The sequence below is a fragment of the Pleurodeles waltl genome, chromosome 6, assembly GCF_031143425.1.
Source record: "Pleurodeles waltl isolate 20211129_DDA chromosome 6, aPleWal1.hap1.20221129, whole genome shotgun sequence".
Lineage (NCBI taxonomy): Eukaryota > Metazoa > Chordata > Amphibia > Caudata > Salamandridae > Pleurodeles > Pleurodeles waltl.
Genome location: NC_090445.1, coordinates 665676951 through 665694352, shown reverse-complemented (window position 1 = coordinate 665694352; position 17402 = coordinate 665676951). Strand labels below are relative to the sequence as shown.

The window sequence follows — 17402 nt, the reverse complement described above, 5'->3', positions numbered from 1 at the left end:
GCTGCACCCGTCGTACGGCCGCAACCCCGCCGGCTCCATCAGGAGCCGGCTGCAATGTTACGGCCAACATCCCCGCTGGGCTGGCGGGCGGAAACTCTGTTTCCGGCCGCTGGCCCTGCAGGGATGTTATAATGCGGCCGGAGGGAGGAGGCATCAACCTCCTGTCTATCATCCACTGCCACACCTGCAGACCATGTAGCATTGCAAAATCATAATGTATTACTGCCTGGATGGGCAAACAATAGTGGACTTGTGTCGTCAGTTGGAGCCAGATTTGATGACAGCAATTAGTTAACCAACCAGCATACCACCCATTGTACAAGTCAAGTCAGTGTTGCATTTCCTGGCCATAGGGTCCGTACAACACACATTGGCCTTGTCAGCTGGTATGTCGCAGCTTATGTTCAGTCTGATATTGAGGGATGTCCTCTCTGCAATGTTGAATCACCTTGACACCTATATCCAGTTTCCCCAACGTGAGGATTTAGCCAATGGTACAGCTGGCTTTTATGGTTTTGCCCACCTACCACAAGTGGCGGAAGCCGTTGATGGTACACATGTTGCCTCGGTGCCACCCCATGCCAATGAACAAGTTTATCAGAACAGGAAGAACTTCCATTCCGTCAACGTGCAAGTAGTCTGCTTGGTGGATCTCTACATTTTACATGTTTTTGCCCTTTATCTGGGTTCAGCACATGATTCCTTCACTATGCAGGACAGCACAATACTCCAGCTGATGTCACAACTGCGACCAGAGAGGGCCTGGCTGTTTGGTAAGTCACATCTGTACTGGTTCTGTGTGTGCAATGTCAGGTGCTACTAACATGAAATGTGGGACACATTGATGCAAATTTGTCCTATTCCTTGGCAGGAGACTCTGCATATCCCAACTGTCTGTGGTTGTTGACACCACTAAGGAATCCAACTATGCCAGGGGAAGTCCACTTCAATGAGGCCCATGGAAGAACAAGGCAGGATGTGCAGCGGGCTTTTGGGCTCCTGAAGGCCAGATTTCAGTCCCTTGATTGGACAGGTGGAGCCCTCCTCTACTCGCCCGGGAAAGTGTGTCAGATCAGTGTGGCATGCTGCATGCTCCACAACCTCGCCCTTCGTAGGGACATCCCATATATCCCAGAGGAGCGGGATCCTGCAGTGCCACCGGGTGAGACTCCTGAAATACAAAGTGAGGATGAGAGTGGTGAAGAGGAAGGCGCTGACTTGCGGGAAGATGTTATTAACAGCTGTTGTGAGAATGTGTGGAGTTTGTTTCATACAAAACAGCTAAGGAGCTGACACTCTGCAATGATCAGCCAAATACACTGTTTGACACTTCCCCACCTTGAGGATGTTGCTTTGTTACTTTCCCTGCAATGTAAGTGGTTTTCAAGTTGCTTGAAATGTGATTTGTGCCATGGTTATGATTCCAAGCCTATACTTCTTGTTTTTTCTTTGTACAGGTACCTTCCCCATGATATCCTCATGTGGGCATTGCAGAGTTGTGACACTGGCAGGTTTGTGATGGTGTTAGGACAGATGAAGTGAACAGAGATTGTTCCAGGTAGTGTTGGTTACTGAGTTTAGGTGTTGGAGAGCTGTGGAAGGACAGAAGTGCTGGTAGCTACAGACATGTCACCCTCTGTGCTACGCACACTATACAAATGTCATCCCCCCCATGTGAATCCACTTCAATTGATCTTTGCTAATATAGACATCCAGTATCATGATATCACTGTGTAATTTTTTGTAGCTACACGAACAGTGGCTCTTGGGAGTTGTAGTCATGTCAGTCCCTGTACTACACACACCGTGCAAATGTCATCTCCCCAGGTGACTACACTTCAATTGTGGTTTTCCCAAAGGTAGTCTTTGCACAGGTGGATACTGGGCTGGTAAGTGGAGTGACAGTAAATGAGGCAAAAGGTGGCTTATGTTCATGGAAGAATGGCATTTTTGTGACCTTTTTAGAGTTGTGACTTACCAGACTCCTCTCCCCCAGGTATTCCTGTCAAACCCTCAGAATGCAGGATAGCCAAGACCTTCTCCTCCCAGGGTAGTAGCTACAATGGGGCAGTGGGAGGGCCATCGTCAATCTTCTTGGCCTGCAGCTGGTGCCTGGAGACCCAGAAACAGACCTTGCCCCTGAGGTTGTTCCACCTATTCCTGATAGGGTGGTGCCTACAGCATTGACTATCCTATCCCATATTTCGATTTTCCTACCAAGAGGTGCATGCTGGGTTTTTGCCAATTGTGGATAGACTTTTATGATTTCATCCACCATGATTCTTAACTCTTTATCTGTGAAAGTGCGATTTTTTTCAACGTGATTTGTTAAACATGACATGGTGGGGAAAAAAACAATTGGGGTGACAGAGACTTGCTTAACAGGGGAGGTACGATAGGGGCAGAATGGTCAAGGGTGTGTCTAGGGTGTTCTATGGGATGGAGGAATAAATGGGGGAGTCTAATCTATGTGCTCCTATGTGCTCCTAAAATATAGGTGCTCTGACTTCAGTGTGTTGCAGTGTAGATGCAAAGGATTGTGGTTTGAGGAGGGATGTGTTTTATATTGTCCTTTGCAGGTGTGTCCAGTGTGGTAATACGTGTCAGCTGTGTTGTTTTCAAATGCATCCAATGTGCAGTTGTGTTTTGCTTTGTAGACCATGGACCACCGTGGTTCCAACTGCCATTGCCTGACCACAGTTGATGGACCGCCATGCTGGCTGTGTGTCTGTAATATGCTCGGTGGTTGGTGTAGGAGGCTGGCCTGGCTTATAGTGGGTACCTGATGGTACTTATACCTTGTGCCAGGTCCAGTTATCCATTATTTGGAGATTAGTAGTGTTCTAGCAGCTTAGGCTGATAGAGGTAGCTATAGCAGAGCAGCTTAGGCTGAACTAGGAGACATGCAAAGCTCCTACTATACCACTTATATCATATAGCACTATATCAGAAGAAACAATACTCAGAGTTACTAAAAATAAAGGTACTTTATTTTAGTGACAATATGCGAAAAGTATCTCAGAGGATATACTCCCTTAGGAGGTAAGTAAAATATACAAAATATACACACCAACCAAAAATCAGGTAAGTAAAACACTTAGAAAAGTAGTACAAACACTGTAGAACACAATAGAATGCAATAGGAGAAAATAGGCCTAGGGGCAACACAAACCATATACTCCAAAAGTGGAATGCGAACGTCAAATGGACCAGCCCTAGGGTAGTGTGTGTAGGGTCGCTGGGAGTGTAAGAAAACACTAAGGGTGTCCAAGATACCCCACCCCAAGCCCCTGAAAAGTAGGAATAAAGTTACCCTACTACCCCAGAAAGACAGTAAAGTTGAGATAGGGGATTTTGCAAAGACAACTGACTCCAAAGCACTGAAGACGGATTCCTGGACCTGAGGACCTGTAAAGGGCTGCCTCCGAGTGGAAGAAGCAAAGGAATCTGCAACAACGGAAGGTGCCAGGAACTTCTCCTTTGGTCAGAAGATGTCCCACAGCGTGCTAGAGGATGTGGAGTTGTTTACACTCAGAAAGACCGCAAACAAGCCTTGCTACCTGCAAGAGTTGCGATTGAAGGTTTTGGGTGTGGCCAGGGCCCAGGAAATACCAGGAGGTCGCCCCTGGGAGGATGAGACAGAGGGGGCACTCAGTAACAGAGAGAGCCCACGCAGAAGCAAGCAGCACCCACAGAAGCACCTGAACAGGTGTTCAGGAAATCTGAGCACAGCTGTCTTCTCAACACTACAACAGAGGGTCCCACGAAGCTGGTGGTCAACTCAGCGAGTTGAGCAATGCAGGACAGAGTGCTGGGGACCTGGACTGTGCTGTGCACGAAGGAATCCTTGCAAGAGTGCACAGATGCCCTAGCAGCTGCAGATCACACAGTACACAGGATTACTGTCTGGCGTGGGGAGGCAAGGACTTACCTCCACCAAATTTGGACAGAAGGGCCACAGGACTGTCGGGGACACTTGGATTGAGCTCCTGTGTTCCATGGATCACGCTCGTCAAGATGAGAGGGGACCCGGAGGACCGGTGATGCAGAAGTTTGGTGCCGGCGGTAGCAGGGGGAAGATTCCGTCAATCCACAGGAGGTTTCTTCTTGGCTTACAGTGCAGGGTGAAGGCAGACAGCCCTCAGAGCATGTACCACCAGGAAACAGTCGAGAAAGCCGGCAGGATTAGGCGCTACAATGTTGCTGGTAGTCTTCTTGCTACTTTGTTGCGGTTTTGCAGGTGTCCTGGAGCAGTCAGCAGTCGATCCTTGGCAGAAGTCGAAGAGGGAAGTGCAGAGGAACTCTGGTGAGCTCTTGCATTCGTTATCTGAAGAGAAACCCACTGGAGAGACCCTGAATAGCCCTCAGAGGAGGACTGGCTTCAGAGAGAGGTAAGCACCTATCAGGAGGGGTCTCTGACATCACCTGCTGGCACAGGCCACTCAGAGGTCTCTATTGTGCCCTGACACCTCTTCATTCAAGATGGCAGAGGTCTGTGACACACTGGAGGAGCTCTGGGCACCTCCCCTGGGGAGGTGCTGGTCAGGGGAGTGGTCCAGTTTCACACCAGAGCAGGGCTGGGGGGATCCGTGAACCGGTGTAGACTGGCTTATGCAAGGAGGGCACCATCTGTGCCCTTCAAATCATTTCCAGATGCCAGGAGAGGCTACTCCTCTCAGGCCCTTAACACTATTTCCAAAGGGAGAGGGTGTAACACCCTTTCTCAGAGGAAATCCTTTGTTCTGCCTTCCTGGGACTGGGCTGCCCAGGCTCCAGGGGGGCAGAAACCTGTCTGAGGGTTGGCATCAGCAGTAGCTGCAGAGAAAACCCCAGAGAGTTAGTTTGGAAGTACCCGGGCTCTATGCTGGAGCCCTGGGGATGCATGGCTTTGTCCCCCCACTACCAGAATGGTATTGGGGTGACATCCTAGACATGTTACATGGCCATGTTCGGAGTTACCATTGTGACACTACATTTAGGTATTGATCTATATGTAGTTCATGCGTGTAATGGTGTCCCCGCACTCACAAAGTCTGAGGAAATTGCCCTGAACAATGTGGGGGCACCTTGGCTAGTGCCAGGGTGCCCTCACACTTAGTAACTTTGCACCTAACCTTCACTAAGTGAGGGTTAGACATATAGGTGACTTATAAGTTACTTAAGTGCAGTGTAAAATGGCTGTGAAATAACATGGACGTTATTTCACTCAGGCTGCAGTGGCAGTTCTGTGTAAGAATTGTCTGAGCTCCCCATGGGTGGCAAAAGAAATGCTGCAGCCCATAGGGATCTCCTGGAACCCCAATACCCTGGGTACCTATGTACCATATACTAGGGAATTATAAGGGTGTTCCAGTGTGCCAATGAGAATTGGTCAAATTAGTCACTAGCCTGAAGTGACAATTTTAAAAGCAGAGAGAGCATAAACACTGAGGTTCTGGTTAGCAGAGCCTCAGTGAAACAGTTAGGCACCACACAGGGAACACATATAGGCCACAAACTTCTGAGCACTGGGGTCTTGGCTAGCAGGGTCCCAGTGGCACATATCAAACACACTGACAACATAGGGTTTCCACTATGAGCTCCGGGGCCCTGGCTAGCAGGATCACAGTGAGACAGTAAAAACACCCTGACATATACTCACAAACAGGCCAAAAGTGGGGTTAACAAGGCTAGAAAGAGGCTACCTTCCTACAGTTGGTCTCAGGGCTGGAGGGGAGGGAGGACAGACCGCCTTTTTCCCAACTGCTGATGTTCCTTGTTAGAAATGGGGTCTTTGGTTGGCAGTCAGGTTACCCTATATCCAAGCAAAGATCCTCACTCTAGTCAGGGTAACAAAAGAATCACACTCAGTTAACCTCCACTCACTGCCTTGGTAGCTTGGCATGAGCAGGCAGGCTTAACTTCAGAAGCAATGTGTAAAGTATTCCTACCAGCACACACAGTAATACAGTGAAAACACTACAAAATGGACACCACACCAGTTTAGAAAAATAGTTAATATGTATCTAAATCAAACAAGACCAAAACAACAAAAATCCAACATGCACAAGTCAAGATATGAATTTTCAAAAGAGTCTTACTCTCGAAATCAAGTGTAAATGTGGATTTAGCACAAAGTACCTGGTTAACGTCTAAAATAAAGCCGCACCGGCGAGCGTGCGTCAGAAAAGACAGTGATGCTTTGATTCCTTCCTCGCAAGGGAGGTCATGTGTAGTTTCTTCTCCGGTTGGGTCGGCGATGCGTCGTTTTTCTCCCTCACAAGAGAGCGATGCGTCGATTTCCTGACAGCGCACCTCGGATCCGCACCGGTTCACGATGACTTGGATGCCTAGGGACGATGCGTGGAAAATCCGGCAGCACAATGTTAGAAAACCGCGCTCCATGGGGTTTGCGTCGTTCTCAGCAGCTGCAACTGGGTGTTGCGCGCCGTTTCTCCAGGCATAATGCATCGATCTCCCTAACGCGATGTAGGTGGAGTGTTGAATTTAGCTGCAAAGCTGGTGGCATGTCGTTTATCAGCCACGTTGCAGATGGTGCGTCGAAAATGTCCCCGCACAGCATTCTGTGCATGGATTTTCAGCTCTTGTTCTGCCAACGTCACCTTTCATAGACCCAGGGATTGGATAGGGCACCACTTGGCAGGGCAGGAGTCAAAGCAGAGGGTCCAGGTGCTGGCAGAGGAAGTCTTTGATGGCTCTGAGACTTCAAAACAGGAGGCAAGCTCAGTTCAAGCCCTTGGAGATTCTTCACAAGCAGGAATATACCACAAAGTCCAGTCTTTGTCCCCTTTCACAGGCAGAAGCAGCAACTGCAGGATAGCCCAACAAAGTACATTCACAGGAGGGGCAGCACTTCTCCTCAGCTCTTCAGCTGTTCTCCTTGGCAGAGGTTCCTCTTGGTTCCATAAGTGATCTAGAAGAAAACTAAAGTACGGGGTTTTGGGTCCACTACTTTTACCATGTTCTGCCTCTGAAGTAGGCAAACTTCAAAGGAAAGTCTCTGTTGTTCACAGGATCCTGCCTTGCCCAGGCCAGGCCCCAGACACATATCAGGGGGTTGGAGACTGCATTGTGAGAGGGCAGGCACAGCTCATTCAGGTGTAAGTGACCACTCCTCCCTCCACTCTAGCACAAATGGCTCATCAGGATATGCAGACTACACCCCATGCCCCTTTGTGTCACTGTCAAGAGAGGATTCACAAACAGCCCAACTGTCAAACTGACCCTAACAGGCAATCCGCAAACAGGCAGAGTCACAGAATGGTTTAAGCAAGAAAATGCCTACTTTCTAAACGTGCATTTTCAAACTAACAATCTAAAAACCAACTTCACTAACAGATGTATTTTTAATTTGCAAGTTCAGAGACCCCAAACTCAATGTTTCTATTTGCTTTCAAAGGGAATCTGCACTTGAATAATATTTAAAGGCAGCCCCCATGTTAACCTATAGGCCTTGCAACAGGGAAGACTGAATTTAGCAGTATTTCATGGTTAGGACTTCAGTGCATGTCCCACCTTTAACATACACTGCACCCTGTCCATGGGGCTACCTAGGGCCTACCTTTGGGTGCCCTACATGTATGAAAAGGGAAGGTTTAGGCCTGGCAAGTGGGTACACTTGTCAAGTCAAACTGGCAAGTTAAAATTGCACCCATAGACACTTCAATGGCAGGTCTGAGACACGTTTACAGGGCTACTCATGTTGGTGGCACAACCAGTGCTGTGGGCCCATTAGTAACATTTGATTTACAGGCCTGGGTACCTCTAGTGCCCTTTACTAGGGACTTACTAGTAAATCAAATATGCCAATCATAGACAAACCAGTCACCAATACAATTTACACAGAGTGCATAAGAACTGGTTAGCAGTGGTAAAGTGCCCAGAGTCCTAAAGCCAACGAAAACTGGTCAGAACAATTAGGAGGAAGGAGGCAAAACATTTAGGGATGACCCTGTAAAAAGGGCCATGTCCAACACAACCCACCACCAGCCTAAAGCTAGGGGAGACTAATCAATACCTTGATGGACTTCCCTGATTGGGGTGATAGAACAGGGACCAAGGCCCACAGCAGAAGGGGCAAGTTCCAGTTATATGCCTTCCTGACTCTAGTTGGATCTCTCTGTCAATACTCTCAGGCCCCACTAAGCTAACCCATGGAGAACCCATTTCCTCATCTGCAGATACCATCTGTGCAGCACCTATCCTTACTTTGCTCACAGATGTATCTCAGTGGGCAGATAGTACCACCATTGCCAACACAGCAGTGTGGCCCACTCCCCCCCCGGGTGTGACTCCTCTCCCCCCCGGGGTAACTCTATCCTCCAGGACAGCAAGCCACAGTGGCCACTGACAGCTGTCAGGAATGAGAGCCAGGCCCGGGCCTCTCAAGGCTCTCCAACCACTGTGATTGTAGAGTGGGGAATAGAAGCCCCAGGTACTGGGCACCCTTTGACAACTCTAATTTCCACCAGGTCAGGGATGACAGCCTGACAGTGGTCCCCCCTCTGTGGCTCTGTACCCTCCCCCTAGGAGCGGCACCCCCAGAGTCCAGAATTGTCAGGCTGCTTGTAGAAGCAGTCCTGCACAATTCTCCCACCAGTGCAGGGAGGTTAACTTGCAACTAGTCTTCCAACCTGGGGTCTGTACCCTCAGGTTGGACCATGGTCAGGGGTGATGCTTCTCTCCCCCTACCCCACCTTCTGGGGTCCTGCACACCCCCACTAGGAGTAACCCCCCCTAGAATCCAGAGTTGTCTGTGTGCTTAAGGAAGCAGTCCTGCACAACTCTCCCACCAGTGCAGGTATGTTTACCTGCAACTGGTCCTCCAACCTGGGATCTGTACCTTCAGGCTGGATCAGGGGTAAGGCTTCCCTCTCCTGCCCTTCCTTCTGGGGTCTTGAACCCCACCAGAATCCAAGACGACAGGGGTACTGTTAGCAGTTGCCCCTCCCTCCAGCTCTGGGGGACACCCTGAACCTGGCCCTTCAACCCAGGGTCAGTACCCTAGATTTGAACTGAGGTCAAGGGTGAGTCTCTCCCTCCCCTCCCCTTACTCCCAGGGTCCTGCACCCCCCACCATGAAGAGTACCCCTAGAAGTCACACCGGAGGGGAGGTGACTGGGTATACCGCCCCCCATCAGGTCAGGATTTACCCCCTGCACCTGACCCTCCAGCCTAGGGTCTGTACCCTAGGACTGGACCATTGCCTGGCAATCCAAGACTTCCTGGGGAGCATACCTACCCCCCTACAAGGGAAGCATCTTCCCTAAGGGCTGCACGAGAGCCTGGCTGGTGCCAATCCCCTGACCTCTGCCCACCTGGCAGAGCCTGTTTCCCCCAGCCCAGAAATGGTATCACCAAGGTCATTCCTGGGGAGCTCTGATCTCAGAGCTGACCCCTGACTCTCCAGGTTCTCAACTGGGGCCCACAACACCCCTCTACTCTCTGTCTGGACTTCTGCACCCCCTCATTAGGAGTGGCACTGCCAGAAACCAGTACTGGGGGGACGCTGGCTACAGCCACCCTCCAAGTTCTCCTGACACTATGGGGTCCCCCTAAGTAGATAGCCCTTCGGTACAGGCTAGGCTCCCCTCCTGGCTTTCACTCATGGAATCTTACAGTCCCTGAGACTGGATCTCGGGCACCCTGGGCCTCAACCCACCCCTATTCCCTCTCCTCTGAGACTGGACATGGGATCCCTCACCCATCCCACTACACTGGGACCTACCTGGGACACTACAAGCCTTTCTCACCACACCTAGTTGGGAAATACCTAGACCACTCCTTTCAGGAGCACCCCCAAATGCCTCTTCAGACGCCCTGATACTCACCCCAAGGTCTGCCTCCAGTGCAAGTTCCCTGGAGTCAAAGAACTCACACCCCACCTGGTGTTGGCATAGCTCTGGAAAATAAGGACTGTACATATGCTCTCCAGCAATCACATCACATAGCCCCTCACATGTGTTAACCAAACTACACTTCACCCAACCATCCAGTGATTCAGCCTAGAAAAAGTACCCCGCATCACCATCCTGAGACTGCTGAGACAGTACTTGACTGTCCCTGACACTCAACCCACACTCTGCTGGGGTGTCTCCCTCTCTACAACCAGGACCTCTACCTAGGGGTAACCCCTCTTCCTGTCAATCTCACCTAGAACCAGTAGAGTGTCCCTCCCACCACAAGGAATATGACTCCCTATGCCAGTTCCCCAATCCTTAGTGAGGACACAACTCCTGGACATTGAGGACGGTTCTGGCCTATCTGGGCAACCTGGTCAAATGACACCAGTGAGCCTCACCGTGACCATATCGACTCCTCCCAGCTCTGTTGCTTCAACATCTCAGACAGCCAGTCGCCCCCAAACCTGTGTCCTGAGGACTGTGACTACCATATTGTGTCCCCAGACCATGATTCTGAGTCACAGCAAAACACCTCCGACAATGATGGTCTTGGAGCCAGTGGTGGGGGTAAGCTTTACCAAGGGCGCAGGCACGTGGATTGTCAAAAACACTGCCTACTACCATTTTTCCACATTTTGAAAGGTTGAATTGTAAACCCATGTGTTGCACATAAGGAAGACATAAGGTGGTAATGGAAGGAGAGATATGTCATGCTGAGGAGAATTAGCAACACAATTACACAAGTGTCTGGTCACAACAAACAATGTTTTGCACATAAGCTGTTAAAATGTCTGGACTGTCATAGCCAAGTATGGCTGAACCATCTTGAGTCGGGCTAGATATCACAAAGGTACTGTTCCCTAGACTACAGAAGAAAGAGCTTTGTCAGACCTTGTCCCTTAGAATAGGCTAACAAATTAGTGTATCTTGGCACTAGCTAGAGCCTCATCACATACCAAAAACATGTCTGACAACTTAACATACGCCATGGCACAGACAGAGGGCATTACAACCGTCTCTCATCATTAGTCCACCATATTACAAGGAACAAGCATCTAGTGGCATTACACAAATCTATGTCAGTGTTGTGGCCCAGACACTGTCGCCTGCTTGAGGAACCACATCGACAGCTACTCAAAGTTCATATAGGATAACTGTCAACACAATGTGAAGGGAGAATGCATGGAGTTCACTGGATGGCATGTTTCAAGGGCACATGATCACACAATTGAGACACCACATAAAAGAAGTGTGTTGTGCACGTCAGAATTCCATCCATCCACTGTCCAATCTACTTTGGCACAGGACTCAAACATCCGATATCTGTGACCCACGTTACCTGGATCAATCCATGTCCACTTCATATGTCAGAACAGCAACAGCTACCTACCAATGTCACAACTCTGAAATGCCCACATAAGGATAGTATGGTGAAGAGACCTGGATAAAACACAATACAAGGAGTTTAGGCATGCAACAACCATACATATGACCCAAACCTCATAGTAAACTTCAGTAGATCCACTCACGTTGCAATAAGACTGACAAAAACGAAGCAGATCATCAAGGTAGCAACATTTCCAAGTCTGACTTAGCAAGCAATCCTTGGCTGTATACTGCATAGCTTGAGATCCCCTGCCTATTGGAAACAAATTCCATACTCAACACAACCTGACCCCTACAGTTCCCCATCCAGTCACAATAATCACATTACATTACATACTTGCTCTCAAGTGAAGTAGTGATTGATGAGATCTGCACGCAAGACTTCACCTTCCTCTTCATCACTATCATCCTCACTTGGCATTTCTGGATCCTCATCCGGAGGTACTACTAGCTCACCCTCATCTGGAATATATGGAATATCTCCTCAAAGCAATGTTGTGGAGCATGCAGCAGCACTCAATAATCTTACATACTTTTTTGGGTGAGTAGAGTAGGGCTCCACCTGTCTTGTCCAGACACCTAAATCTGGCTTTCAATACCCCAAAAGCCAGCTCCACAACATGCCAAGTTCTTCCATGGGTATCGTTGAAGTGGACATCCACTGGCGTAGTTGGGTTCCTCACCGGTGTCAACAATCATGGACGGTTTGGATAGGCAGAGTCCCCTGTAATGGAGTGGGACATATGTACAGCTATGAGTCCCTCTCATCCAAATTTTTGCTGCAGACATTGTATACAAACAAACAGGACATATGTGACTCACAAACCAGCCAGACCCTCTCTGGGAACAGTCATGACATCAGCTGTGGAATTGCACTGTTCTGCATGATAAAAGCATCATGAACTGACCCCGGATAATGGGCACAGACCTGTGATATGTAGAGGTCCGCCAGACAAACAATTTGGACCTTGATGGAATGGAAGTTCTTCCTGTTTGTTCATGATTTGTTCATTGCCATGCGGTGGAACCAAGGCAACATGTGTACCACCAATGGTTCCCACAACATGTGGAATGTGTGCCAGACCATAGAAGTCAGCCTTCACCTGGGTGAACTCCTCAGGTTGGGGAACCTGGATGTAACTGTCCAGGTGTTTTAACACTACTGAGAGAACGTCCTTAAATAAAAGACTGAACATAGGCTGGGACATCCCAGCAGATAGGGCCACATTATTTTGGAAGGACCCTGTGGCCAGGAAGTGTAACACTGCCATGACTTGTTTAATGGGTGGTATGATATTTCGACGAGGAATGGCAGGAATCAGATCTGGCTCCAACTGACGACAGAGATCCACAATTGTTTGCTGATTGTTTGGATAATGTGTCTTTTTTCCATGGCCTGAAGGCCTGGCAGTTGACAGTATACAGGAGGATGTCTGATACTTCCCCTCCCTGGGTACATATGTAGGACAAGTAATGAGTTTAGCCATCACTTAATTTGCCCCTTGCAACATACATTAGGCATGTCAATGACAAACTGTGACAAGGCATTTCATAAGTTGAGGGCATAATACACAGTACACATCACCACTGTCAATGACACGGAATCAACAAGTTTATCCCTTGGTTTGCCACAAATGTGTACACATCATCTGGACAGCAAGAATTTGTGCATGATACTTGCCACTCGGACTGTGACATGTCCCAAAACTTAAATTACCTGAGGGGTGGGAGGCTGTGCCCCAAAGCAAGCTGCCATATATGTCAAGCAATGTACAAGAATGGTGTCCTACTCAAGGACCCACATTAGAGGACAAGACAAACACTTATCATTGCTATTAACAACATTTTTGGAGTTGTGATATATTTTCTTAGCTATATACCGCATTTCATGCCTCTAAAATGGTGGGTGCCTGACCTACTCCACTGGACATTGTGAATTGACTGCGACTGCCGATGGAAGTCATCATAGCGGTTGCAGGTTGCTACAGCAGTGGACACAGCCACAGGCTAACATTGTTGCCAGTGTGGGTCGCAGGCCGCTCAGGTCTAAGTCACATTGATAGAGCATGTCCGACAAGATGTCAGTTGCCCTACCTAGTCAGTGGAGGGCCTGAGCAGGGTGGTAGATAGGTCTGCAGATTGGGAAGTGTTTATAGTCATGTTCCTGTACTCAGTGGCTGGTTTGTGGCACATTTGGGCATTTTGGGCAAAAAAGAATAATCATAAATTTGTGTACTGACATGCATGTGACTCAGCCATTTTGGTTGGGACCTGTGGACATAATTTCTTGTCTTTTCATTTGCATCTAGGCAGGTCAACGACCATCAGAAGAAAGGGATTTGGAGAACCATTGCCAAGAAGGTGCAAAGCCCTGGGGGTCCACAGCCAGCGGAGCGCCCACTGCAGAAAGAGATGGGAGGACCTGAGACGCTGGGCCCGTAACATTGCGGAGACCTAGCTTGGGCTGTTCTCCCAGCGTGGCCCGAGTGCCCATCGTACCATGACCCTCCTAATGGCCTGCTCTCTGGTGGTGGCCTACCCGGAGCTGGATGGGCATTTCAGGGCAGCACAGCAGCCACAAGGGGGTGAGTAGACATCAATTTCCTCCCTGTCCCTTTGTCAGGTGATTCAGTAGGGTACTAACTCTTTCCCTGAAAATTAGGGATGAGCCATGTGTCACACAGTAGCTGGGAGATTGTTTGTGTTGACATGTCATGGGTATCAAACTGGTCTACCTTGCCTTCAGAACCTGGGATGTGGAAACCTGGGTGGAATCCTCAAACAACTTTCTCTGTAGGGACCACAAATAGCTGTGTACAGTGATCTTTCATGTACTTTTTTTTGCTTAGTCGGTGTAATTTCTGACCCACAGATCACTTCCCCTGAAAGTCACAGACAAAGGCTAAGTGGGTTTTGGATCACTGTCCTCTGCCATGTGTCTGGGCATATGTGCATGTAGACATCTGCCACCCAGAAGCAAGTTTTCTTCAGTTTATGATGTGTGCTGATGCCTCACTGCAGTATGTGATGTGTTTGTGCCCAGCATAGATGTGACATGGCTTACGTGGTTAGTCGTTTGCAGATGTAGCAAACTACTTTCCCTAGGTAAGTGGGGAATGTCCATTGAGTAGAATTATGTCCCATGACTGTTGTCAACATTCCTTGTGCCTACATGCCAGCATGTGTCCTTTTGTCTTTAGGAAACATCCTTATTCTGAAATTCAAAGCATTTTCTACCCATGTTGATGGTCTGTATTCCCTTACATATATGTGCATGGAAAACTGTTAGTGGAATAGTACATTTACAATGCTGATACTTTTCATGCAGTGCCACAGACAGGAGTGTGTCAGCATTGTTTATTATCTGACAGATACTTTCATGATTCATAGTGTGTCATTTGTCATGTAGGACTGCAATAGCAATGAGGGACATGACATTTAGGCCCAGATTGTGGAACCACTCTGTGTTTATCTATGCTCTTGATGTATCATTGTGTGGAAAAGTGCACAGTATACGTTAAATGACTGAGGATTGGTCCCTGATTGTTGTCATGCATCAAGGAGTGACTTGCAGTGATGTTGACACCACATGTGTTTGGGTTCAGGCATTCATTCACAGACAGATACCAGGTTTGGCATGTCTATGATGTGGGTAGTGATGTTGCTTCTCATTGGACAACAGTTTGGGGTCCTTCTATTATTCCATGCAACTTCTGTGTCCCTCCAACATGCAAGGTACAGATGCGTACCACAAACACACTCAGATGATGTCATTGTAATTGGTGTCAGGCATTAGTGGTGACTATCCTGGAACTGACTAAATCATTCTTGTGTGTATTCGGGAGTCATCTATCCCTGACATACTGGACCTGACGTCAATGTTGTTCCTTTCAATGACACATGTGAGGCCTATCTGAGTGACATTCATACTACCTCCTTGACGAGTGGGACAGGTGTCACTTATTTAAATGTGTCCATTGTGACATGGGTATTTCAATGTCAACTACTACAGGATATTTCACTATTGTATCTGAAATAGCTGGATTTCATGGGCATCATCTCAAATTGTTGGTACACCATGCATGTGCAAAATAGATGTGTGCATAACCGTGTGTGAAATATGGGAAGTTACTTTACAAAGAGATAGTATTGTTGGCTACAAGTGAACTGTGGTCTGCTGCATGTGGCACAGCTGTGAGGATGAAGAGCTCACCTAGTTGTTGTATGATCATTGTAGCTGCTAGACTTCCATCATGCAACTGTAGTTGTCTGCGATCCTGATTAGCCTGTGGCATGCATGCATGCATGCATGCATATGATATGGCACATAAAAGTGCCACTTTGGTGAAATATTTTGATGGAGCATACTTGTCATGATGGTATTGTTTGTCAATCAGAGCTGTGATTGAGGTATTATCATGTGTATGTTATGGCCCTATTTCTCATTCTTTTTGCAGCATCAGCACAGGCAGGCGAAGGAGACAGGGCACAACCGAGTGGGGAAGCATCTGACCACAAGACCACAGGTCAAGATACCACTGACACAGAGTGACCCAGTGGCATGGAGGGAGAGGGGAGTGCCACGGGGTAGACGGGACCTACATCCTCATCATCGGATACCTCCTCTAGTGGCCTACTGGTGGCAGACCCATCAGGGACCTCCCCAGTACCATCTTTGTCTGCCACCCCTTTTCTATCACCGCCCTCCCTGTTGCTCCCCACCCAGTTGGCCATGCCCGTTCACCCAAGAGGGTGGGTTTCTCGTTTGCCGCAGGGACTTCCGCCCCAGCCCCTGTTGCCCCTGCTGCCCTCAGTGAGGAGACTTCTGACATCTGATAATGATCTCTGTGGGTCAGACTTCCATTGTTAATGCCATCCAGGGATTGGCAAATCAGCTACAACAGACTAATGCATTCCTGGAATGCATGCATGATGCAATGTCTGCCCTACAGAGATCTTTTCCCGCTCTGGGCTCCACATTGATGGCAGCCAGTCACCCCACACCATCCGTCCCCCCTCCACCTCCACCTCCCTCTTCCCTCTTCCAATCCAAATCCACCCTACTCCTACCTACCCAAAGCACACAAACAGATCCTCACGCATCCACCTCAACAGATAAAAGTAGCATACACAAACACATGCACCACAAGATATACCGGCACACACACAAACATCCACCCACAGACACAGCAACACTCACAACTGCCCCTGACATCCCCACCACCTCCAGCATCACACACACAACATCACGCCTACCTACAGACACCACAGCAACAGTCAGTGACACAGCCACCACACACATCCTACCTACAGACACCACCCGAGCAGACCCTCAGATATCCACCACAAGCACCACACCTGCAGACACCACAACTACAGACACACATACATCCACCATACCTGCAGGCACCACCCCAACAGAGACTCACCCACCTACCCACCCACCATGGCATCCCCCAGCACCTTCACAGCCCAAGACACATAAACACCCTCACTCAACCTCCCAAAAGACATCCACCACACACAAGCAAAACTCCCTTAAGCATGCACCCAAGATATCCACACCTACAAAGCCTCCAACCACTCTCTCAACCTCCAAATCCTGTCCCCCTTCTGATGACCATCCCTGTGTTTCCCAAAAACTATTCCTCTGTGACCTTACCCCTGTTCTCCACCCTGACCCACACCCAAAAGGACCCCACTCGTCTCCTACTTCATCCCTTCCACCGCTAAGGCCTCCCCTGCCCCCCTGCAAGTAGCAATTCCTCTCCCCTGAAGAAACCCACCCCTTCCAAAAAGTAGCCCACCCCTCCTAACAAGAAGACTACCCCTCCCCAGCCGACCCCCCCCTCCCCAATCCGATCCACCACCTCCCTGATAATCCCTGAGGTGCCTGTCTGCCACCTTGATGCCCCTTCCTGTGGAGGTTACTTAGCAGTAAGGATTTAAGTTAGGGCACAACATTGTGCCATTATTGGCAAAATTCATGGACTGACCAATGGTCTTTGGACAATCTTACTTGTTCCTATAAATAAACCCAACAGTTGTTTTGATTCGGGTATACCTTTGTCCTGCAATTCCCTTTCTAGTGTTCTGTTGTCCCTGAGTGACTTC

At 48.8% G+C, this 17402-nt stretch overlaps 1 protein-coding gene across 1 annotated transcript; it reads left to right on the top strand.

Moving 5' to 3' along the window:
• Nucleotides 1–388: 388 nt before the first annotated feature.
• Nucleotides 389–15840, top strand: LOC138301655 (putative nuclease HARBI1). The gene is made up of 3 exons (XM_069242168.1): nucleotides 389–773; nucleotides 872–1246; nucleotides 15746–15840. The coding sequence occupies exons 1-3, from the start codon at nucleotides 389–391 to the stop codon at nucleotides 15838–15840; spliced, it is 855 nt and encodes a 284-aa protein (XP_069098269.1).
• Nucleotides 15841–17402: the final 1562 nt, after the last annotated feature.

Bases quoted from the DNA above. Each gene is read 5' to 3' on its own strand.
- LOC138301655 (XM_069242168.1), top strand. From the start codon at position 389: ATGTCGCAGCTTATGTTCAGTCTGATATTGAGGGATGTCCTCTCTGCA. The intron at 774-871 runs GTAAGTCACATC...ATTCCTTGGCAG, and splicing joins AGAGAGGGCCTGGCTGTTTG to GAGACTCTGCATATCCCAAC. The intron at 1,247-15,745 runs GTGAGAATGTGT...TTCTTTTTGCAG, and splicing joins AGATGTTATTAACAGCTGTT to CATCAGCACAGGCAGGCGAA.